The following is a 23,087-nucleotide window of genomic DNA, read 5'->3' on the forward strand; positions in this document are numbered from 1 at the left end:
GTCCTATGGACTTCTTGGCCTCCACTGTTGGGCCTGCGTCTTTGTTCCTACGCATCGTCTCTGGTTCAAGCTGGGACACTGGTTTCCCAAATCTCTCATCTTTAATTCCTGTGGGGAGCCAGAGCAGTCTTCCCTCAAAACTGAGAACTTTCCTTAAGCTGTGTGTGTCTGTGTCTGTGTCTGTGTGTCCATGTTAGGGAATAAGGGGGCATGCGGAGGTCAGAGGACAACTTTGTGAAGTTGGTTCTCTCTTTCCACCCTTCTATGGGTTCTGGGGGTCAAACTCAGGTCTCCAGGCTTCTATGACAAGCACTTTACCTGCTGAGGAATCTCAGTTATCCAAAAACTTTCTTTTAATGGCTACTTCTGGCTTCTAAGCAAGTCCAGACTTCGCAGTGTGTATAGGACCCTCCAGGGCCTGACCCCATTAGCTTTTCTACTCTTGTTTCTCTCCCTTCTGTTCTTCATTTGTGCGCTGCTTTCCTTCCCTCCTAGAAGACCCTCCACCTCCGCTTTCTTGAGCTGAAGTGTCTGTGCTTGGGGTTGGGAGCCTTCCTTCCTTTCTCCAATATGAGTAGATGCTCCCCCTGTGGCCCACAGCACAGCTTTCTTTTATGAGCATTGCCTTTCTTCTTTGTGGTGAACTCACCTCGGGTATGCTAGGTAAGTGCAGTATTGCTGAGCCGACCTCTGGTCTATGTAGCATGTGTATGATTACTTGTTTGCCTGCCTCTGCTGCTGTGAGACAACTCGAGAGTAGATGTGATGTCTTAAGTACTTGGTTGCTAAGTGCTCATCGGAGTGCCCAACACATAAGGCAAAAGCATCCAGTTCACAGTTGAAAACCTAAGTCCACATTTTAGCCCCAGCTTCTACCAGCTCCATGCAGAGGAACAAACTTAAGTTAGCTAAACTTTCTGGGTCTGTCTGTTTATAAAAGATGGGTTTCCTCTCTCGAGCTATCCTGAGGATTGGTGTGACTTTACTGGGGTCATTTCTGTTTTCTCAGCAAGCTGCCCTACGATGTGACCCCTGAGCAAGCCTTGTCCCATGAAGAAGTGAAGACAAGGCTAGACAACTCCATCAGGAACATGAGGGCCGTGACAGACAAATTCCTCTCAGCCATCATCAGCTCTGTGGACAAGATCCCGTGAGTGCCATCAGTTATTATGGCCCCAAATAAAACCCGGCATCGATGTTGTACTCTGGCCTGACCTCTTCTCTGTTTGTCCATCCCGCAGTTACGGGATGCGCTTCATTGCCAAAGTGCTGAAGGACTCACTGCACGAGAAGTTCCCTGACGCTGGTGAGGACGAGCTGCTGAAGGTAAGAATGTGAAGCTGGTGGTTTCTGCCCTTCTCAGAGCCATTAGAAACCTAGCCCCGGTCGCAGACCGGCAGGGGGTGCCTGACTGTCAGTTCTGGTGTAGCCTGTCCTTGACTGTGCCCCTCAAAAGGCAGTTGGAAATAGAAGACTATAGTTCTTCTAATCAAATAGTCCTATCCGTTTGAAAGGCACACAATGTGCACTAAGTATAGGAAGTTGCATTTTTTTTCCTAAATCCTCCTTTCTCTGAAACATTGCTCCCTCTTCTGGTGGTCAGGTGAATAGCAGCAAGCACAATTGCTCTGCTAAGGCTTGGCTGCCGACCTCTTACTCAACTGTACTCTTCCTATTTATTTTTTTAATCTGAACGCTTTTCTCTTCTCTCTCCTAGTTCTGTGCTTTCCTACAGTGAGGCCTCGATTCTAGACTTTCTGTTCAGGTGAATTCATTTTATTTTTTTCTGGAACTCTAGGGGAGATGCCATGTTTGTCCTTGAGTTCTCCTGTGGAAGAGATGTGTGTTGAGTGACTCTCATTTCAGAGGCATGAACTTGGCCTTTGCAGTCTGTAGCATGTGGATGGTGGGGTTGGACAGATGGCACTGTGCTAAATAGGCCATTTATGGGTTTACTTGCGCTGTGCTCCATAGCTTCACAAAAGCCCACCCGTGAAAACCAAAAGCACAGGCATTGGCAGCAGCCTTAGCTGCCGCTGTCACACGAGGACAAAAGATGCTCTGACGTGTTGGACCCCACAGCTTACATGTCACTTATGCGTCTGAATCCATTCTTTCATTCATCCCTGGTTGACGTTCTCAGTACTCTTAGTCCCCTTACACCCCCCAGATGCTTTAAATTTGTTTTAATTCTAGGTCTTGAAGGGAAGGCTATGTGCATGTGTGCATGTTGGTGTGTATTTTTGTTTACCGTTTCCTCACAGGACTGCATTTTCTCATTTTCATTGCTAGCGGCCTCACGTGTGGCTTCACTGTGGTATTCAGTGCCCATGCTTCTGTTTCAGATTATTGGTAACCTGCTGTACTACCGATACATGAACCCAGCTACGGTCGCTCCGGATGCCTTCGACATCATTGACCTGTCCGCGGGGGGCCAGCTCACCACAGACCAGCGCAGAAATCTGGGCTCCATTGCAAAGATGCTCCAGCACGCAGCCTCCAATAAGATGTTTCTGGGCGATAATGCCCACCTAAGCATCATTAATGAGTATCTTTCTCAGTCCTACCAGAAATTCAGGTAAGGAGCAAAGCAGGCGATACCCAGCCTTTTATGACACTTTGGTCTGTGTTTGGTACAAAGGTAACATTGACCTCACAAATGAATTGAGAAATGTTCTCTTCTAGGGAAGAGTTGTACATTTTTTTGTTGTTATTGGGTTCTTTTGGTTTGTTTTGTTTTGGTGTTAGTTTTTCCGAGACAAGGTTTCCTCTGTGTAACAGCCTTGGCTGTCCTTAAATTCACTCTGTAGACCGGACTGGCCTTGAACTCAGATCCACCTGCCCTGCCTCTGCTTCCTGAGTGCTGGGACTAAAGGTGTGCGCCACCACCGCATGGCTAGTTAAGTGATTCTTGTGGGTGGAAATAAAACTAACCAGAGAACTGACTAAGGCTGCCAGGCAGCAATTGAACAGCAAACATGTGGTCATTTTTCTAGAATGTCATTGTCTCGGCTGGTTAGTATCTGAACACAGGGCCAGGAAGGTTTGAGTGTCTTTCCACAGCTGCCCAGTCAATGCTGCTTGCCGGTGCTTACTTTCAGACGGTTTTTCCAAACTGCTTGTGACGTCCCAGAGCTGCAGGATAAATTTAACGTGGACGAGTATTCTGACCTCGTCACCCTCACCAAGCCGGTTATCTACATTTCCATTGGTGAAATCATCAACACCCACACTGTAAGTGTTTCCCCTTAATTACTTCATTTCATCATGCCTCCCTTAATTACCTTCCCTGGCACCTGTTTCTTCCCTAATGGCCAGGGATCTGTCTCACTGTGCTGTGATCTTGTTTTGTTTCTCTGTGTCCTGGTTGTTCTGGCACTCACCCTGTAGCCCGGTTTGCTTTACAACACAGAGATCCGCTTGCCTCTGCCTCCTGAGTGCTGGGGTTAAAGGCGTGCGCCACCACTGCCTGTATTTTGCTGTGATGTTTATTGACCATGGGCTCCTTGTTTTTTTCTCCTTCTCTTCTATTGCTGCTCTATGGTGCTAGGAATCAAATCCAGGGCCTAGTGTGTGCTAAGTGCTCTGTTTCTGCGCTACACTCACACTCCATCCCTGCTTCATATCTGAGATATCTGCTGCTCTGCAGATGATTCCCTAAGCCTCCTACATCAGAATCATCCATGCTGACGTTGAGAAGTGATGTTTGCCAGCCACACGACAGGTGTCCTGACCCAGAATCCCTGGGGATGGACTCCAAATTGTGCATCGTGAGCACTGACTGAGGGGTTTGATAAAAACGCTCTCTCCTACACCAGGCATCCGCCTTATTCCTCTCACAGGACCTAGAACACCAGCTTCGTTCCTCTTGGAAGCTCTCTATTTATACAGATATTCAAACACAATTTCCTTCTCACTTTGGGGACATGTACATCAAGAAGTACATATGAGATGGAATTTCAGGTCCTGTCCTCTCTGAAGACACTGGCTGGGGCCGGGTGGTGGTGGCGCACGCCTTAAATCCCAGCACTTGGGAGGCAGAGGCAGGCGGATCTCTGTGAGTTCGAGGCTGGGCTGGTTGACAGCTTCCAAAACAATACAGAGAAACCCTGTCTCAAAAAGCCAAAAAAAAAAAAAAAAAAAGACATTGGCTGGGATAGTAGCACGCATGAGGCCTTGTCGTGTGACACTAAGATAATGTTGATGTGAATCTGGATGCTTCTTTTCTAAAGAGATTTATTTATTATGTATCAGTGTTCTGTCTGCATGTATCCCTGCAGGCCAGAAGAGAGCCCCAGTTCTCATTACAGATGGTTGTGAGCCATCATGTGGTTGCTGGGAATTGAACTCAGGACCTCTAGAAGACCAGCTAGCGTTCTTAACCTCTGAGCCATCTCTCCAGCCCTGGATGCTTCTTTTCTGAATAAAAAGATACCATACATTGGCAGAGTTTTAAAACCCGACATTAGAAAACAGTAGCAAAACACAAAACAAGCTATGTCCCTAGGACCCAGAGTGTGTCATTGTATTGGTGCTTGTCGGGTATAGTGATGATTTTAGTCTGTTCCTGTGGCTTTCTTACATGGGCATTTGAATTTGTTATGGCCAAGGTTCCCTAGTGTTTCACGATGTACACTGTTCTGTGAAGTCCAGTGTGCTGCCTGGTCCCTAGTGCTGTTTACTAGGTTAGCTTGTTTGTGCTTCAGATGTGGTGGCTTTGTTGTTGGCCTTTTTTGTGCAGATCCCTGTTGGGCCTGCCGATGGGGACAGAGGGTGAGGGTGGGACTCAGGGTCAATCACTGGGTCTTTGCAGCTCCTGTTGGACCACCAGGACGCCATTGCTCCAGAGCACAACGACCCCATCCACGAGCTGCTGGACGACCTTGGCGAGGTGCCCACCATCGAGTCCCTGATAGGTAATGTTCTTAGTGAGCTCCTGGAAAGCTGAGAGGGGATCGAATCAGGGGACTTAGTGTCATTGTCTCTCTGATCTTGTGCTGTATCAGAGTCTAGATACGCTGTGGGGGACAAAACCAGTGTAGACCCCACCTACGAGCAGCTTAGTCCAGCAAAATAGCAGACACTTTCAAATACAGAGACAAAAGTAATCATATATAATCAGAAAGCAAGTCTTACAAAGGAAATGTTACATTGATGACTTTTTTTTTAGACGAGCGCCTCACTTTGTAGTCCTGTCTGGCTCAGAACTCCCTAAACCAGGCAGGCTTCACACTCCCAGAGATCCCCCTCTCTCAGCCTCCTGAAGACTGGGCTTAGGGGCATGTACCACTGTGCTCAGTGAAATGATTTTTCACACTTTCGTGAAGTTACTGCATTATGGACCCTTCTCTTCAACCATTTGGCTTAGGTTCCTGTACTTCTCAGTGAAGACTGCTCGCCACACTGAAGGGCATTGGTTTATCAAGAGTCATACTGACCTGCATTGTATTTATTTGAATCATTTTCTCCAAAGTGTCTTTTTATTACATTGGCTCTTTCTGCACTCCCAAAACTTCAGGGGAAAGTTGTGGCAATTTAAATGACCCCAACAAGGAGGCACTGGCTAAGACAGAAGTATCTCTCACGTTGACCAACAAGTTTGATGTGCCTGGTGACGAGAATGCAGAGATGGACGCCCGGGCCATCCTACTGAAGTGAGTATGGAAAGGGAGAAGGGCGTGGCCTGAATCCAGCTCACCTGGAACCCCACCCTGGCCTCTCCTGCCCGTCACAGTACTCATCACCCTGCATCGTGCTTGGCACAGGACTTATTTTGCCAATATACAATTACAATCTTGGAACTCCTCCCCTGTACCACCTGTTATAGTCCCCTTGTTCCTTGTGCTGATAACTGTCCCTGTGGGTGCCGGAGCAAGGCGTTGTGGGGTGATGGTGCTTCAGATGCTGCTCAGATCCAATGACAAGGAGGTGGAGCACACAGCCACATTCAGACCATTCCCATCTCTTTGCAGCACCAAACGATTAATTGTGGATGTCATCCGGTTCCAGCCAGGAGACACCTTGACTGAAATCCTAGAGACACCAGCCACCAGTGAACAGGTACACACGAAGGTTTCATATGTGTGTTACTACACTGGATAAGCTCTTCTATGATAGGTGCATCCCTGGGTGGGGATTAGGGGCACAGGGAAGGGATTGGACCCTAGGGTGAGCATGGATCTGCTATGTAACAGTAGTAATTAGGGCTCATCTGATGGAGAAAGTTGTTAGCTCCTAAATCCAGAAGGTGTTCTTAGGACAGGAAACATGAAATGGAGACTATAGGATGGATAAGAATTTAATCTGGGACAGAACATGTTGTCTGCCTAGTAATTTAATGACTTTCTTATCGTAGTAATTATATGAAGTACCTTGGTTGTGTCTATAAAAGTGCAGGGCGTGACTCCAAACTTAAGGTCCAGTTAGAAAAATTATGATACATGCACCTGAAACCATAAGACCATTAGAAATTAACTATAGTATTGGTTATAAAAATGCCAGGGGTGGACCGACAGCCTCGAAAACAATACAGAGAAACCCTGTCTCGAAAAACCAAAAAAAAAAAAAAAAAAACCAAAAAAAAAAAAAGCCAGGGGACTGGAGAGATGGCTCAGTGGTTAAGAGCACTGATTATTCTTCCAGAGAACCTGGTTCAATTGTCAGCACCCACATGGCAGCTCACAACTGTCTGTAACTCCAAGATCTGACATGACACCCTCACACAGACATACATGCAGGCAGAACACCAATGCACATAAAAGTTAAAAAAGATTCCAGAAGTTTCTGGCTATGATGAGCATACCAGCAAAGGTATCTGTGAGTTCAAGGCCAGCCTGGTCAACACAGCTAGTTTCAGGTCAGCCAGTGAGACTATCTCAAAAAACAAAACAACAACAAAAACCCCCAGTTTTTGAGGTGGAGGCCAGTGAGGAACAATGTATCAGGAAGTGACGACAAAAGAAGCAAGAACCGAAGCCACACTTAAAGTCTGGGGGATTTGGTGTGATGGAAAACAGAGAGCCCACAGGGAAAATGGGGACAAGGGGGGGAGGGGTGAAGATAGGGAGGGTAGGTAGGAGAAAAGCAAAGCCCAGGTGGAATTATCTAGAACTCCAGAGCCAGGGTGAGGAGATGGTGATGCCAGCTGTGGATGACAGAAGTCAGAAAAGACAATGGAGTTGTTAAAGAAGGACCAGCTGGACCTGGCAGTATGCAATCCCTGCTCGGTTGAGGCAGGTGGATTACCAAGTTCAAGGCCAGCCTGGGCTGTCTAGCAAGACCTTGTCTCGGTGGTTTTTTTAAAATGCAAGGAAAAGGGTAAGGAAAGACAGCGGAGTCTAAGGAAGGCTCCTTGACACGCCAGTGTTTGCAGTGTGCTTGGGAGCAGAGGGCAGCAGGAGCCTGCTCCAGCTCAGGCAGCGTGTCAGGAGCAATTAGCAAGATTTCACTGGGCACTGCTGTTGCGCTAATTTGTGTAGTTATAATGACCCACATTTTGGATAAAATAACAGTGGCTTCAATGTCCTAAATTAAGCTAGGGAAAGATAAAGGATTTCGTAGCTCATAGAATCTAGTTTTCTGACTACACCTAGTGTTAAGAAAGACCAGCATCTGGATTCACAGTTGTACTTTGCTAGGTGAAATGAGATATCTCACCTTAATGCTGTTCCTCGTCTGGTAGAGGGAAGAAATTCGCAGCTGAGTTGGAGAACTCCACATTCAAGTGCAGATACGCTATGAGTCCAAGTTTAGGGCTCCTATGGTGAACTCACCAACAAGTATTTTTGTTTTCATCTGTAGGAAGCCGAACATCAGAGGGCCATGCAGAGACGGGCTATCCGGGATGCCAAAACCCCTGACAAGATGAAAAAGGCAAAACCCATGAAGGAGGATAACAACCTCAGCCTTCAGGAGAAGAAGGAGAAAATTCAGACCGGCCTAAAGAAGCTAACAGAGCTCGGGACCGTGGACCCAAAGAACAAATACCAGGAACTCATCAACGACATTGCCAAGGTACTGCGTGTGGGAACAGTGGTGGCCCAGCCTTGTTTACAGCTGCTTCAGGAGCTCATGAAAGGGCAGCAGCCACTCAGGCCACAGCATAGCTTCTCATATGCAGAATAGTACAGTCCGCCTCACACCAGGACTTCTCCTGGGGGTGTGTTTTTGTATGGTCTAAATTAATGGGGAAACAGCCTTCAGTTTTTCATTGTCTTTAAAGAATCCTTCAGGATTTTTCCATAATTGCTATGGCATATATAAAGTTGTAGTTGTATGATCAATTTGATTTGTGTGAATCACCCCAAACCGGGGCTCAGAGTTCTAATTTCACCAGGATAATGCTGTTTGCACTGAAGAACCTGGCTCTTTTTCTTCCTTCTTGGGATAGCATGTTTATGAGGTCTAGAGCAGCTCTGTAAGTATAGTATGAAAATCTGAGCACACAGCTCCCTGCCACTAGAGGATTTAGGCAGATGAGATCTGAATTTCTTTCAGATTGCGAACGCAGGTTGCTGTCTGTTAAGAACAGTCGGCATGTTTGAGTTCAGCCCAGCTGGGTTGTAGAGTTCATGAATGGTGATGGTTCAAGAGACACAGGCTGCCTGTCCTCATTTTCCTCATTTTCGTGGTTGTGCCTCAGGATATCCGGAATCAGCGGAGATACCGGCAGAGGAGGAAAGCCGAGCTGGTAAAACTGCAGCAGACATACGCAGCTCTGAACTCTAAGGCCACTTTCTATGGAGAGCAGGTGGATTACTACAAGAGCTACATCAAAACCTGCTTGGATAACTTGGCCAGCAAGGGCAAGTGAGTCTCCATTTTTAATTATTCCTGGGCGAGAATTACAGGGATGGAGAGAAGTAGAGAAGGGGTGTTTTAATTTTTCATTAAATTTACTGGGCTTGAACTCATATCTGCCTGCCTCTGTCTCCCAAGTGCTGGAATTAAAGGTGTGCAATCAACCAATCCTGGCTGACACAGAACTTTTTAACTACACCTAGGATCCACTTACTACCTTAGTTCCTTATTTTGCTTCTGATGTCTGCATAATTGCCTGGTTCCATTTAGTAGTGTGATGTGGCTGTTGGGAAGCGGCTTGAGGATGCTTCTTTCCAAACATTTTTTTTTTTAAGATTTATTTATTATGAATACAACATCTTGCCTCCATGCATGTCTGCACACCAGAAGAGGGCACCAGATCTCATTATGGATGGTTGTGAGCCACCATGTGGCTGCTGGGAATTGAACTCAGAACCTCTGGAAGAGCAGTCAGTGCTCTTAACCTCTGAGCCATCTCTTCAGCTCCCTCCAAACATTTTATTGTTGGTTTTTACTATTTACTCTTTTTGGCTCTTTGCCCTTTGGGGGCCCAACTCCCAGCTCCATATAAATCCACGGAATATTTTTCTTTCTTATGAGTGCCTGGCCTTAGGTTGGCTTGTTTCTTGCCAGCTTCTCTTAACTTAAATTATCCCATCTACCTTTTGCCTCTGGGCTTTTACCTTTCTCTTTCTTTTCTTTTTTCTTTTAGGTTTTTAAGTCAGGATTACCCTGGCTGTTGTGTAACTAGCTCTGTAGAACAGGTTGGCTTCAAACTCACAGAGACCCACCTGCCTCTGGAATAAAAGGCATGCACCACCACCGCCAGCTTACCTTTCTGCTTCTGTATATCTTTCTTTCACTCTTATTCCTTGGCTGGCTGGGTAGCTTGCCCCAGTGTCCTCCTCTCCTCCTTTTCTTTCTCCTTGATCTTCTTGCTTCCTGATCCCTCTTTCTCTCCTCCTATTTATATTCTCTGCTTACCAGCCCCTCCTATCCTCTCTCCTGCCTTGCTATTGGCTGTTCAGCTCTTTATGAGACCAATCATGTGTTTTAGACAGGCACAGTAACACAGCTTCACAGAGTTAAACTAGTGCAACATAAAATAATGCAACACATCTTTGCATCATTAGACAAATGTTCCACAGCATAGACAAATGTAACACAACTTATAATAATCTCCTACAGCTGCACTTCTTGTTCTAAAATATTAGTTTGGTCTGGAATTAATGACTCGTGCAAGGGAACCATCTAACTTGGCTTCCAAATCTCCCACCAAGCATGATGGCGCGCACACCTGTAGTCCCAGCACTTGGAGGCCTGTCTCCCCAAACCAACCAACCTCCTAAGGATTTTATAGAGCTTTGGGCTCCCTGATGCCTGTGGGCAGGATCACAGTCTCCTGTGATGGCCACAAACCTGAGCCTTCTGCTTCTATAGGAAAGAAATTGCAAACTCCCAACCTTTCATTTTCTAGAAATTTCAAACTTCAGAAAGGTTGAAAGAATAGGACACCCATGAGCCCTTCCTACAGGTGCTCTAGAATTTATTTGTGTTCCCTGCATTCCCTCCTATATCACACTCATCCCTGGAGGGAGGCTGGTACTGGAGAGGTGGGCCCCTAGCCCACCTGGGAGAGCTGACACCCGTACCCTTTGACATGTCCCTGTCAGCCTTTGTGTGCCCCCTGGCTTTCTGACAGATGCTGTGTCTAGCTTAATTTGTAGTTTACTCTGCCCAGGCCTAGAACAGTGCTGTCCCCAAGCTGCCCTGGTTTCATGTAGAACCAGGTTCAACATTCCTAGGTCTTCTAGGCAAACATGGCTAGATAGGTGTTCACTTTGAATGCCTGTGAGATAGCTAGGAAAGATGCCTCTAATCAGCTCTCCGCTGACGAACATTTGTATCTAGTTGTTCACCATATGCAATTCTGTGGGGTTAAAGAGATGGCCAGGTGGTTGAGAGCACTTGCTGCTCTTCTGAGGACTGGAATTTGGCTCCCAGCACCCACATCAGGCAGCTCATAGCTGTCTGTAACTCCAGGTCCCAGATCTGACAGACTTCAAGCCTCCACAAGCATGCACACAGTTGACACACAAACATAAAATATAAAAATTACTTCTTAAAAAAAAAAAACCAAACTAATGAAACCAGAGAGATGGTACAGTGGCTAAGATCTGCTTTATGGATAGCTGGGTTCAATTCTCAGCACCTACATGGTGACTCCCAGCTGTCTGTAGCTCTTGTCCCAGGGAATCCGATGCCCTCTTCCAACCCGCCTGTGGTGGTCATGCACTTACACACATGAAATAACAAAGAACAAAGCCCCCACACAGATAATCACAAATCTATTTTATTTTTCTTAAAATGCCTGCATCAGCATCTTAGACATGTGCCTTGTTTTCCAATATAACTTAAAATCAAGGTGGAAGAGAATTAGTAACGTTTCCCCGTTTTGCAGAGGTCCTCACATTTGTCTGCCATTTTAGAATTGATGTGTCTTTATGCTTGTGTGTGAGTTTCTAGCCTCAATTCCATGATGCCTAAGGCTTGTAGTAGATTACTTAAAGAGTGTCATAATGCAGTTTCCTTTTTCTTTCACAGGGTCTCTAAAAAGCCAAGGGAAATGAAAGGCAAGAAAAGCAAAAAGATTTCTCTGAAGTACACAGCAGCAAGACTACATGAAAAGGGAGTTCTTCTGGAAATTGAGGACCTCCAAGCAAATCAGTGAGTATTTCCTTTTTATGTGCACGTGTGTGTGTGCTGGTGCGTGCGTGTGCGCGTGCGTGCGTGTGTGTGTGTGTGTGTGTGTGTGTGTGTGTGTGTGTGTGTGTGTGTGTGTGAACATGGAGGCCAGTGTCCAGTGTCAGGTGCCCTCTTCCTCTTCACCCTCCACCTTATTTTCTGAGGCACGGTCTTCCTCTGAATCTGGAGCTCATCAGTTCTGCTCGGCTGCTGGCTCTCAAGCTCCTGGGCTCTGCCTGTGTCTGCCACCCTCGTCCCCAGTGCTGTGGTTACAGGAATACACTGCTGTACCCAGAGTTTTACGAGGATGTTGGGGATCTGACTAAGTCCTCAGACTTGAGTGGTAGCACTTTTCCTGCAGAGCCATTTCTTCCCATATTTCCATTTTAACTTTGTTTTAGAAGCTTTTTAATTTTGAATTCATCCTGATGTTATCTTAGTGTTCTTCTCTTTCTAGGTGGCTCTTTTTATATATTTTATGCATTCTTATATCTATATGTGCAGAGCTAGGTTTTACAAATAGTTCATTAACCTGGCAATAAAGGAGAATGCATGTTTAAAATTATGTTTATTCTGTACGTGTGCACATGCATACACCATGGTATATACATGGAGGTTGGGTGACATCTTGCAGGAGTTGGTTTTCTCCTTCTACCATATGGGTCCCAGAGATGGAACTCCTGTAATCAGACTTGAGGACAGGTGTCTTTGTTTCTCAAAAGTTTGCCACCTGACAGTGAATTTCTTTTTCTCATTTGTCCGAGGCATGTTGGCAGCAATGTGTGTGTGTGCCCCATCCTAATTTCACCTCTTAGAAAAAGGAAGCAGTTCCTTCATTTTCTGTGTCTGACCAAGACATACTGTCTTACTTACCATTCTACTGCTGTAACAAAACATAATGACCATAGCAACTTATAAAAGGAAGCATTAGCTTCAGAGGTTTAGTCCCTGATCATCGTGGCGGGGAAATTGGCAGCAGGTAGGCAGGCATGGCATAGAGCAGTAGCAAAGAGCCCACATCTGATCCACAAGCAGTCAGAGAGAGAGCAAGACTGGGCCTGGCAAAGGCTTTTGGTATCTCAGAGACAGTCGCATACCTCTTCCAACAAGGCCACGCCCACCCCAACAAAGCCACTCCTCCTAATCCTTCCCAAACAATTCCACTAACTGGGGCCCAAGCATTGAAACATGTGAGCCTGTGTGAAACCACCATGCATGCCCACAAAAAGTATTTGCTTTGTTGTATATAGGGATCTGCTGCATCCTTCCCGGGAAGCCCAGCTTTCTTTGCCCCTGGGTCAGAACAGTTCAAGTCTCTGACCCAGTGTCCTCTGGCAGCCCTGGCCTGCATTGTTAGAAAGTACACATTGAGCTTGGACTGCTGACCATCCCATCCTTTGTTCCAGAAGGATCTTAGCTCTGAAATATGTATGTGCGACTGGCCTTGAAAGTAGGGCAGTGAATGAGAGAGGCTCCACAAGGTAGAAGGAAGCTCTTGAGGTAGTGAACTTCCTTCTGTGCCTTCATTCAGAGACGGGTAGTCCACCTCGGTTTCTGAGCATAAATTAGGATACCATTTGTTGTCACCTATCCAGCTTTTATTGATAACATTGTATTATGAGACATTCTCATACTTTTTGAAAGTATCTTTGAGCTGGGCAGTGGTGGTTCATGCCTTTAGACCCAGCAGAGGCAGCCAGATCTCCAACTAAGAGGCCAGCCTGATCTACAGAGCACAGGAGAACCAGGACTACACAGAGAGAAACCCTAGGTCAAAAAATAAAAGAAAAAAGAAAAAGATAGAGTACCTTTATAATGGCTACATATTTCCTATCTAAACCTAGTTTAGAACACTTAATTATACTTTTTATTATATTATTGTAAGTGTGATAAGACTTACCTGTCAGCCAGTGCTGACACACGAGGGGCCATCTTTTTTGAGATGGTTCCTGGCTATGCTGTTGAACTAACAATTTAGTTATCTTCCCACCTCACGCTTTTGCATGGCTAGGACTACTGGCTCACAGCATCATGCTCAGTTTTTGTTGTGTGGTAGTAGTAACAGGACCTCACTATAGCCCGAGTCAGCCTTCGCTGGGCTAGGATTACAGGCATGCACCGCCACTGTGTTGTGGAATATCTTTTTTTTTTTTTTTTTTTTTTAATTTCTCGAGGTAGGGTTTCTCTGTATTGTTTTGGAGCCTGTCCTGGAACTCGCTCTGTAGACCAGGCTGGGTGGAATATCTTTTTGTACACTGTGAGGAAGTGTTGCTCTGATTGGTTTAATAAAAAACTGAACGGTCATTAGCTAGGCAGGATTTCCTGGCACAAAGGACGCTGGGAAGAAGAAGGGGCATGAACCCGAGCAAACATACAGAAAGCATAAAAGCAGGACAGACAGCGTGTAGACAGATAAATAAGCCTCGGGGCAGCATATGGATTAATATAAATGGGTTAATTTAAGTTATAAGATCTAGTTAAAAACAAGCCTAAGCTGTCAGCCAAGCTTTCATAATTAATAAGAAGTCTCTGTGTCATTATTTGGAAGCTGGCTGGCAGGACAGAAAAAAACTCACTACAACTCTGGGCCATTGCTTTTTAAAATAATAGATGCCTACAAATTGATTTCTGAACAAAGCGTGTTTTTTAAAAAAACTGTTACAAAGACAGATGACATAGAGTTCACATTGTAACCATTTTCAATGGTGCAGTTACGGGTTAGCCAGTAGCTCAGCCAGATCTCTGGAAGGTTCTCATCTCAGCACTCACCCCGCCTCCCTGTAGCCAGCCTCCGGCAGCACCGTGCTCTTTATGGTCTTTGCCCCTCACATGAGTGAGGCTGTGTACTTTTTTATCTTTTATGACTGGCTTGGACATTCACTTAGCATGATGTCCCAGAGATTTAACCACATGACAGGATTTCCTTCGTTTTTAATTTTAAGGCTGAATAATATTCCATTGTCTTTGTGTACCACATTTTGTTTCTCGGTCATGCACTGATGGACAGACACTGTTTCCGCTTCCCAGCTATTGTGAGAGCCATTGCTCTCAAGTCGTGCTGTGTGCGCCCAGAAGTGAGGCGGAGGACCACGCGGTGGCTCACGCTTTGATTGTGGGGGCTGTGGTGCTGTTTTCCACTGTGGCTGCAAAGCGTGCAGATACAATCTTGCCACGGTCATTCCAGCAGTGCCAGTGCTGCTCCCTCCTGTCAGTGAGGACGGCCATTCGTTTACAATGCCCCTGTAAGGGCTGCAGAGAGCTCAGCAGCCAGGAGCACTTGCCACTCTTGCAAAGGACCTGGGTTCCATTCCCAGCACCCAGGCCAGATGGTCCACAGTTGCCTATGACTTCAGCTCCAGGGATCCAATGCCTCTTCTGGCCTCCATATGCATACATGGTCACACACACAGTCATAACATACAAACACTTAAATTTCTTTTCTTAATTAAAATTAAAAGTGTCTCCTTGAAGTACGTGTTTCTTAGATTTCTGATTGAAGTGTTGTTTTGGTTTGGTTTTGTTTGGTTTTGTATTTTTCAAGACAGGATTTTTCCATGTAGTCCTGGCTGTCCTGGAACTCACTTTGTAGATCAGGCTGTTAGGTTTTTGGTGTGATTTGGGTGTGGCTCATCATCTGTCCCCTCCCCCGCTCTGGTGAGGTTTTCACCGTGGGGCCTTTGTCTTTCTGGTTTTGCGGTGGGCATTTGGGTTTGGTGGTCTGGCACCTTGCATTTTCCCCAGTCTGTAGCCTTGTTTCTCCCTGCTTTCTGTCGTTGTTTTCTGCTGCTGTTCACACGCCCGCTCTGTTTGCTTCTCTTCTCTGTCCTTGCTGCTGTGGGCTTAGAACCCAGAAGCCCCAGCACGTCCATGCAGATCACCGGAGCAGCCAGCCTTAGGAAAGTCATGCTCCAGTCCAGTTTCAGAGCACAGATTCTGTGGGCGCTCTTGCCTTTGGTGCCCTCTTGCACACCCTTGGTGACTCTCTGTTGTATTTGTAGGGGGTCACAGCTCCATGAAGGGGTTCTGGAAATGTGGGGTGGTGCACTTTGTTCTCTTAGGGAGCAGCATAATCTTCCTTGTTGCTGGTACTATGCAGTTTGCTGCCCTGGGGCAGCGTGTACTCAGCACACTTAGTGCACACACATGCTCCGTCCCCTAAAACCTCTGCTCCTTGTTGACCCCACTCTGCCCTACCCAGTCTCCTCTCCCAGTCCTCACACATCCATGCAATCAATCACTCTCCTGCCTCAGCTTCAGCCCACTTCCAGTTGTTGTCATCCCCTCCTGAAAACAGGGTTCTCTGTGGAACCCTGGCTGTCCTGGAATACTTTCTGTAGACCAGGCTGGCCTCGAACTCTGAGATCCGCCTGCCTCTGCCTCCTGTGTGCTGGGAGTAAAGGTGTGCGCCACCACACCTGGCTCCTTTTCCTTCTTTTACCACTAACTTTCTATAGTACCTTCAGGGAAGAGCCCCCCGGCATCACCATTTCAGGCCACCGTGGCATTCCCCATGGTCCTCTCTGAACAGGATATGAGTGCTTCAGGGAAAGGTGCCCATCTCTCTCTCTCTCTGGGTCTCAAAGCAGAGGGCATGGCAGGATGTCCTGCCCATGGTGCCCCCCCCCTTGCAGGACAACTTTGATCCTGTACCTTCTACCAGGCACCCCTGATGTCCCCCCTCCCCCACCTCAGTATCATCACCTGAAAACATGAAGCTCACTCATATGGTGTTGTGTTTCTACAGGTTTAAAAATGTTATCTTTGAAATCGGTCCAACAGAAGAAGTGGGAGACTTTGAAGTGAAAGCCAAGTTCATGGGAGTTCAGATGGAGACTTTCATGTTGCACTATCAGGTGGGTACGCTCAGGCATGGACCTGAAGCTCTCTGATGAGGTGGGAGAAGATAAGAGAAGGCCCGCGGGGGAATGCTGATGGGGTTCAAAGGGTTCAGCGCCTGGTTGATGGGAGAAGTCAAGGGTTTGGGGAATTGGGCATGGCCCGTGCCCTCTGAGAGCTCCCCAAGGTGTATGAGCTTAGAGGACATCAGTACCCGAAACCTCACTCAGTGCACCTTCGACTGAACTGGTGTCCTTGATGGAAGGTATCTAAATTAGAAAAGTGGTAGGAATCTCATGTAACCCAAGCTAGCCTCAAATGCATTATGTAGTTGAGGCTAGCCTTGAACTCTTGACCCAACTGTTTCTCCCCGATGCTGGAATCATAGATATGTGCCATCATGCCTGACCACCTAAAAATATCTACCCAGTGGTGATGCACAACACTAGTCCTAGCAATTCAACACACAGAGGCAGGGGGATTCAGAGTTTGAGACCAGCCTGGGCTCCATTGTGTATTCCAAGCCAAGTTATATAGTGAAAGTCATCTTCAAAATCCAAGGCCAAGAGGCAGGCGGATCTCTGTGAGTTCGAGGCCAGCCTGGTCTACAAGAGCTAGTTCCAGGACAGCCTCCAAAGCCACAGAGAAACCCTGTCTTGAAAAAAACCAAAAAAAAAAAAAATCCAAGGCCAAAAATAATCAGAAAATTGGGAGGACTCATAAGCAGGAAGCAGCCCCCCTCTAGCTTTGTGTGTGCTCCACCTAGTAGGCCTCTTAGTTTTTGTTGATTGTTTACTGTTTTTGCAGTGCTGGGAATCAAACCTAGGGCCTCGCACACGCTCTGCCGAGAACTGTGCTCATCCATGTCTTAGCCCTGCCCTGCTTCACATTGCCGTGGTCTAGCCAGTCAGACTTCTGCACAGGATGCTCTCCCCTCACATGACTGGCCGGCCTTCCCGTCCTCCTACCCCCTTCTGCCTCCATCCAACAGTGAGCACGGGCACGTGCATTGCCTCCCCAGAGCCACATTGGCGGCTCTTCCCTTTGCCTCAGCAGCCCTGAGAGACGTCCTCTGTTGACGGTATAAGCTGATTCATTTCCCTGCCACCCCCAAAACTGTGAACTCTCAAAACAGTATGCCTTAGTCATCTCCATTTCCTTCTTGGTAATCAGTAGTCTCTCAGAGCATATTAATTAAATAAACGTGAAAGGGTTTCTTCATACACCGTAACTAAGAATTACTACACACAACCCCATATCCCATGGGTCTCCCCATGTATGTAGAGGCCAACGACTCTGCTAAGGAGACATACACTGATGCTCACATTCATTAAACTTGTCTGGCCCTCAGGTGCATGGGGTTAGTGAGATGGGTTAGGTAAAGAGGACACACCATGGTCCCCATCCTCATGACTGAGGTCCCTTCATGCCCTTTGACCCTGGCTTTCTTCACTCTTGTTTATCGGTAGAGACCCTGACAGTGCTGCCATAAGCCTTCAGGACAGCAGAGAGTGCTAAGAAAACAGCCTGTGTCACACCTGGACCACCCCAAAGCCAGCTCTTTTCTGATGGCCGTGCCACCCAACCCTGTGAGCCTCAGCACCCCATCCTTAAAGTTCGGATAATCACACTTCATAGGACTTTTGCGATGGCTTGAAAAGATTCTGTGTTATATGCCTAAAACAATGCCTCTCACAGGCCGGGCATCCGATGAATGTGCGGTCCTCCTATTTCGCTTGCCTTTACAGTAGAAAATCTTTCTCAGGCGGAGCAGAAGTCTGAGTCTGGTAGGGCTGAGGCTGCATGTCAGAGAGCACATATTCAGTATTCAGAGGCCGGGTTCCGTCTCCTAAAAAGAAGAGTCCAGTGGCTCTCAGAGCTGGAGATGTGGCTCTCAGCTGGTAGAATGCTTGTTTGTAATGCACACAACCCTGGGTTTGAGCCCAGCGCTGTAGAACTGAGTGTGGTGGCTCATGCTCGTTATCCCAGGCATGGAGACAGTGGTTTGGGGCTAGTCTTGAGTGTCTCAAGAAAAAACAACAAAAACACCTCGTAGGTCCTGAGACATTACTAGCCATCCTCATTTTTGGCCATTAGCATGTTTCACCATGAATTGACATGTCTTTCTCTTTTCCACGGTACTGATACTTTAACTTATAGCTGAAATGGAATGGGAAAATGTCATTGTAACTTCTGAAATAATGTACATAGTTTAACTGAGCGGACCGCCTCCTGTTTAGAATATTTGACTGTAAGCTAAATGATTCCCTAAGACCAAGTTGGTCTGAAGATTCTGGGTAACTGGCCAGCACGCCTGTTACTGCAGCACCGGGGTGGTGATTGTGTGGTGGAAGGCCCTGCGCTGGCCCCGTCTCACTGGCTGCATTTCACCTGCCACAAAAGGCCTGTCTCACCCCTCCCGGCCCCTCCCTCCATGGGGACCTTCCTTTTCTTATCCCAGATCTGACCGTTAAAACGTCTTCTTTTGTTTTAAACAGGACTTGCTGCAGCTACAGTATGAAGGGGTTGCAGTCATGAAGTTATTTGATAGAGCTAAAGTTAATGTCAACCTCCTGATCTTCCTTCTCAACAAAAAGTTCTACGGGAAGTAACTGGTCGTTTGCTGCCAGCCCAGAAGAATTCAAAAAAGCAACGCCTCGACGCTGCCTTTGTAGGATCCTCCATTACTCCTCGGAAGCAAAGACCTGGTCTAGTGGTGCCTCAGTCTCACACTCCTGAAGCCCCATGTATAAGCCCGCCCCCTCCCCGCCCCCAGGACATCCAGGGTCCTCTTTTAATAGTGAAGTTGTATTTCAGGCTTCCTCTTACACCGCCTTCCCTCACCCCCTTTCATCATGTAGACAGCGGAGCCCCACCCACCCCCTTTCTGTTATGGTCTCCTAAGTGGTAATTGCTACTTGTAAACGCTGGTGTTTGTTTTACTTCGAAGTAAGGATGGTGGGATTCAGATTCTCATTTAGAAGTGAAGGCTGTCAGGTTAACAGCAAACGTGAACACCAGATTCATGGTTAAGGATGGCCCATCAATCAGAGGTAAAGTCTGTGATGCCTTCCATTCTGCTGCCTTTGTGGGTGGAGCTAATTCCAAGTTTCTATTCTCTATTCAAATGAAGCAGCTTCAGGAGAAAAACAACTGCTTTTGAATTCCCCATTATGTCTGGGCAGCGCTCTTAGTGTAGTGTCCTTCCTGGTGAAGGAGAACCCCATGACCACAGCTGACCATTCAGAGACATTGTGAGTGGGCCGAGGTACCCACTCAGAGCAGTGCACTGAGTTCTATTCAAGGACAGTGACCGCTCTGCCCCTCCCACAAAGGAATGGCTCTCCCGAGCCCAAAATGTAATGTTTTCAAAACTGTTTGTGTCCAAGAGTGCCTTACTAAAGTATAAGTTTATTTCTTAAAATGTGAGTGATAGAAATTTTAAATATTTGTATAATGCTTTAGAATACCCTGAGAAAGGGTCATTTCTAATTGGGTTATCTGTATATCTGAATTCTTGAAGCTTCTCTAAGGCCTACATTAGGGTTTACCTACAGAGTCGGCAAGATGTCAGCAACAGCAGCCAATCCATGTCGTGTTTGAAGTTTAAGTCCATTTCCCACTCTTCTCTCTGCCACCATATTCACGCTTGTATTCTGAGAAGCCTGGACAGTTGGACTCGTTTCAGGCATTGAATTTGGAAACCTTTGTTTTTGGGTTAAAAGTCATAAATTTAAAAAAAAATTGTTTATCCAAAAAGATAGGTAAATCATGCTACTGAGCCTTCAATTTCTTTGATGTTTTGGTTCGGTATTCTTGCATAAAACATAAAATTAAACTAACATTACAGAGTTTACTGGTTGTATTGAAGGCCAATAAACTATTTTAATTAGGGACCCCATAGCCAAGCGATGGTGGCAAACTCCTTAACCCCAGCACTCAGGAGGCAGAAGCAGGTGGATCTCTGTGAGTTTGAGGCCAGCCTGGTCTACAAAGTGAGTTCCAGGACAGCCAGGATTGTTACATGGAGAAACTCTGTCTCGATCCCCTCCCCCCAAAAAAGGTTAATTAGTAGTGGATATGTAGCATGTCCCTATTACAAATGTAAGTCTTGGAGAAATGTCCTTCACTGTGTCCACATGGGCAGGCCATGGTGGAAGCCTCAGTGAGTGGCCTGCCTCTGCCTCCCAAGTGCTGGGATTAAAAGCACAAGGCCACTATGCCTGGTCTCAAGTATGTTTTCTTAAGAAGAAAGCCCATCACAAATGTGGTCCCATCAGCCACCTCCAAGACAGTACCAGTACGGCTTGCGGTGCCTTAATATGTCTCAGTTAACTGTTAGGATGCTCCTACCTGAATACCAGTTAGAACTGCGCCAGATGCCCTTGGAGACCTTTTCACGGCTGCAGTGGAGTCCCGCTGTAAGCAGCACTGAGGTCGTCACCTGTGAGCCTCAGCTTGGCACACTGACGCCATGCCACGCTCGTGTTATTTATTAGCTGCTGCCGTCTCTGTCTTGGCTCCCTCCTCCTCCTCTGACCTTCTCTCTGACCAGCCATCATGACATTTACTATGAATTTACTTCCTCCCAAGAATTTGGACTGGCCATCAGATTGTTGCTACACACAATTGCCTTTGTGTCTCTGTATGAAATAAAAGGTCATTTGTTCCTGTTTGTGTTTATTCTTCTCAGCTTCATTGTTAGCCGTTCCTGCTAAACAGTGCTAACTAGAGTAGGATTAAATCACCATTCCCCTTTGTAGTCTTTTTTAAAAAGAGCGAATCAAGTCTGCCTTCGAACCTCAGAATGCCATTTTTACATTCTATTTATTGTGTGAAGTGGAGGTCAGAGCAAAACTTGAGAGTAGGTTCTCTCCTCCCACTGTGGGTCACAGGGATCAAATTCAGCCAGTCAGGTTTGGTAGCAGGTGCAGGTGAAGCCATCCCGCAGCTCTCCGATTATGGACTTTTTTCTTTCTTTCTTTTTTTTTTTTTTTTTTTTTTTTTTTGGTTTTTACGAGACAGGGTTTCTCTGTATTGTTTCGGAGGCTGTCGGTCCAGCCCGGCCTCGAACTCACAGAGATCCACCTGCCTCTGCCTCCCAAGTGCTGGGATTAAAGGCGTGTGCCACCACCGCCCTTTTTTTTTTTTAAAGGTGTGTGTGTTCTAACTGCATCTATACCTGCAGGCCAGAAGAGGGCGTCAGATCCCGTTACAGATGGTTGTGAGCCAACATGTGGTTGCTGGGAATTGAATTCAAGACCTGAAAGAGCTGCCAGTGCTCTTAACTGCTGAGTCATCTCTCCAACCCCCATTATGGACTATTTTGATGTTTAACCTTTTAAAGTGTGTTGTGCTTAAAAGTAGCCTCAACATAAGAATATAGTGAGGGGCAGACTGTTGCCACTTAACTGTGATTGGCTAAAGCCTGGAGGTGTAAATTGCCCTCATGTTACTTTATGAAGAGCACAACAGTTGTTAAGCATACATGCAGAGTGTGTTGGGGGGGGGGGGGGTCCTGTCACATTCAAGTCACCAGAAACGACTAGGGTAAGTTGGATATGGAAACAGTAAATCATAGGTTACAAAAAATAAAAGTAAAATGGGAGCAGGGAACGATGCTAGAGAAACGGCCTAATGTGTAAGAAGAGTTGTGACACAAGTGTGAGGACCAGAGTTCAAGTCCCAGAGTTTACATCAGAGTAGGCATAGTAGCAGATATCTGTACTCAGTGTGCCTGCAGGACATGGGAAATGGGGACAGGAGAATCTCCAAAAGCTGGGAGGCCTTTGAGCTTGGCATACGAGGGAGGCAGTAAAACAAAAGACCCTGTCTCGGGTGGAATACAAGGACTGACACCTTGGTCCTCTGGCCTCCACATAAAGGCCAGTGCCCTTGCTCACCAATGCTCACACAACCTTGCATGAGAGTACATGTCTTTGGTTGCCAGATGTGCAAAGTCAGTGTCAATATGATAGAAACAATAATCCTAAGTTAGTTTAATTGACAAATCTGAGTGGTTTCTGTGAGTGGCCGCGGTGGCCCCCTAAGGAAGGAAGAATGCCTTGGTCAGAATATGGCTTCTCTGGCACGGGACCTTAGGGAAGGAGCCAACACAGGATGAGCCACAGATTTCTCCTTCTGAAACACATGGTGCCATCAGGCAGGCTGGTCATTGGAGCATGAACTCTGTTAGTCTGTGCTCTATACTGTTCTGCAAAGAAGCCAGGGTATTAAAAGAGGATCCTTAAATACAGAGAATTGGGCAGCAATGTGCTCTTTTATTCCTTGCAGTGACCCGACTAAAAGCAACTGTATAGAGAGGAAGGTTTATTTTGGCTCCTAGTTCAGAGGAGTGCAGTCACCATGGTGGAGAAGGCATAGCAGCTGCGAGCAGCATGGTTGGGGATGCCAACCAGGAAGAAGGGAACGTCTGTTCAACTGACTTTCTCCCTTTCCCCTTTTTATTCTGTCCAGGATGACAGCCCGAGGAAAGGTCCCACCAGATCCCTGGGCAGGTCCTCTCAGTTAAATCTCTCTGGAGATATACTTAGAGGGCTTGGAGAACTGGCTCCTCACCTATGGGCATGTGCTGCTCTTGCAAAGGACCTGTGTTCCCAGCACCCCCATGGCAGCTTACAACCAGTTGTAGCTCCAGTTCCAGGGGATCTGTCGCCCTCTTCTGG

The 23,087-nt window shown here is 46.7% G+C and overlaps 1 protein-coding gene across 1 annotated transcript in view; it reads left to right on the forward strand.

The window, feature by feature from the left end:
- The window catches only part of Iqgap1 (IQ motif containing GTPase activating protein 1), a 95,033-nt gene extending 73,963 nt beyond the window's left edge, over nucleotides 1–21,070 (forward strand). The window contains exons 27-38 of the mRNA XM_005077813.4: nucleotides 1,010–1,150; nucleotides 1,242–1,326; nucleotides 2,346–2,578; nucleotides 3,102–3,234; nucleotides 4,814–4,916; nucleotides 5,519–5,654; nucleotides 5,973–6,060; nucleotides 7,801–8,013; nucleotides 8,642–8,808; nucleotides 11,425–11,547; nucleotides 16,310–16,418; nucleotides 18,900–21,070. Coding sequence (XP_005077870.1) covers nucleotides 1,010–1,150; nucleotides 1,242–1,326; nucleotides 2,346–2,578; nucleotides 3,102–3,234; nucleotides 4,814–4,916; nucleotides 5,519–5,654; nucleotides 5,973–6,060; nucleotides 7,801–8,013; nucleotides 8,642–8,808; nucleotides 11,425–11,547; nucleotides 16,310–16,418; nucleotides 18,900–19,013 — 1,645 coding nt within the window. The 3' untranslated portion in view covers nucleotides 19,014–21,070. The remainder of the gene's footprint in view (nucleotides 1–1,009; nucleotides 1,151–1,241; nucleotides 1,327–2,345; nucleotides 2,579–3,101; nucleotides 3,235–4,813; nucleotides 4,917–5,518; nucleotides 5,655–5,972; nucleotides 6,061–7,800; nucleotides 8,014–8,641; nucleotides 8,809–11,424; nucleotides 11,548–16,309; nucleotides 16,419–18,899) is intronic.
- Nucleotides 21,071–23,087: the final 2,017 nt, after the last annotated feature.

Source organism: Mesocricetus auratus, unplaced genomic scaffold, assembly GCF_017639785.1.
Source record: "Mesocricetus auratus isolate SY011 unplaced genomic scaffold, BCM_Maur_2.0 Super-Scaffold_4256, whole genome shotgun sequence".
NCBI lineage: Eukaryota > Metazoa > Chordata > Mammalia > Rodentia > Cricetidae > Mesocricetus > Mesocricetus auratus.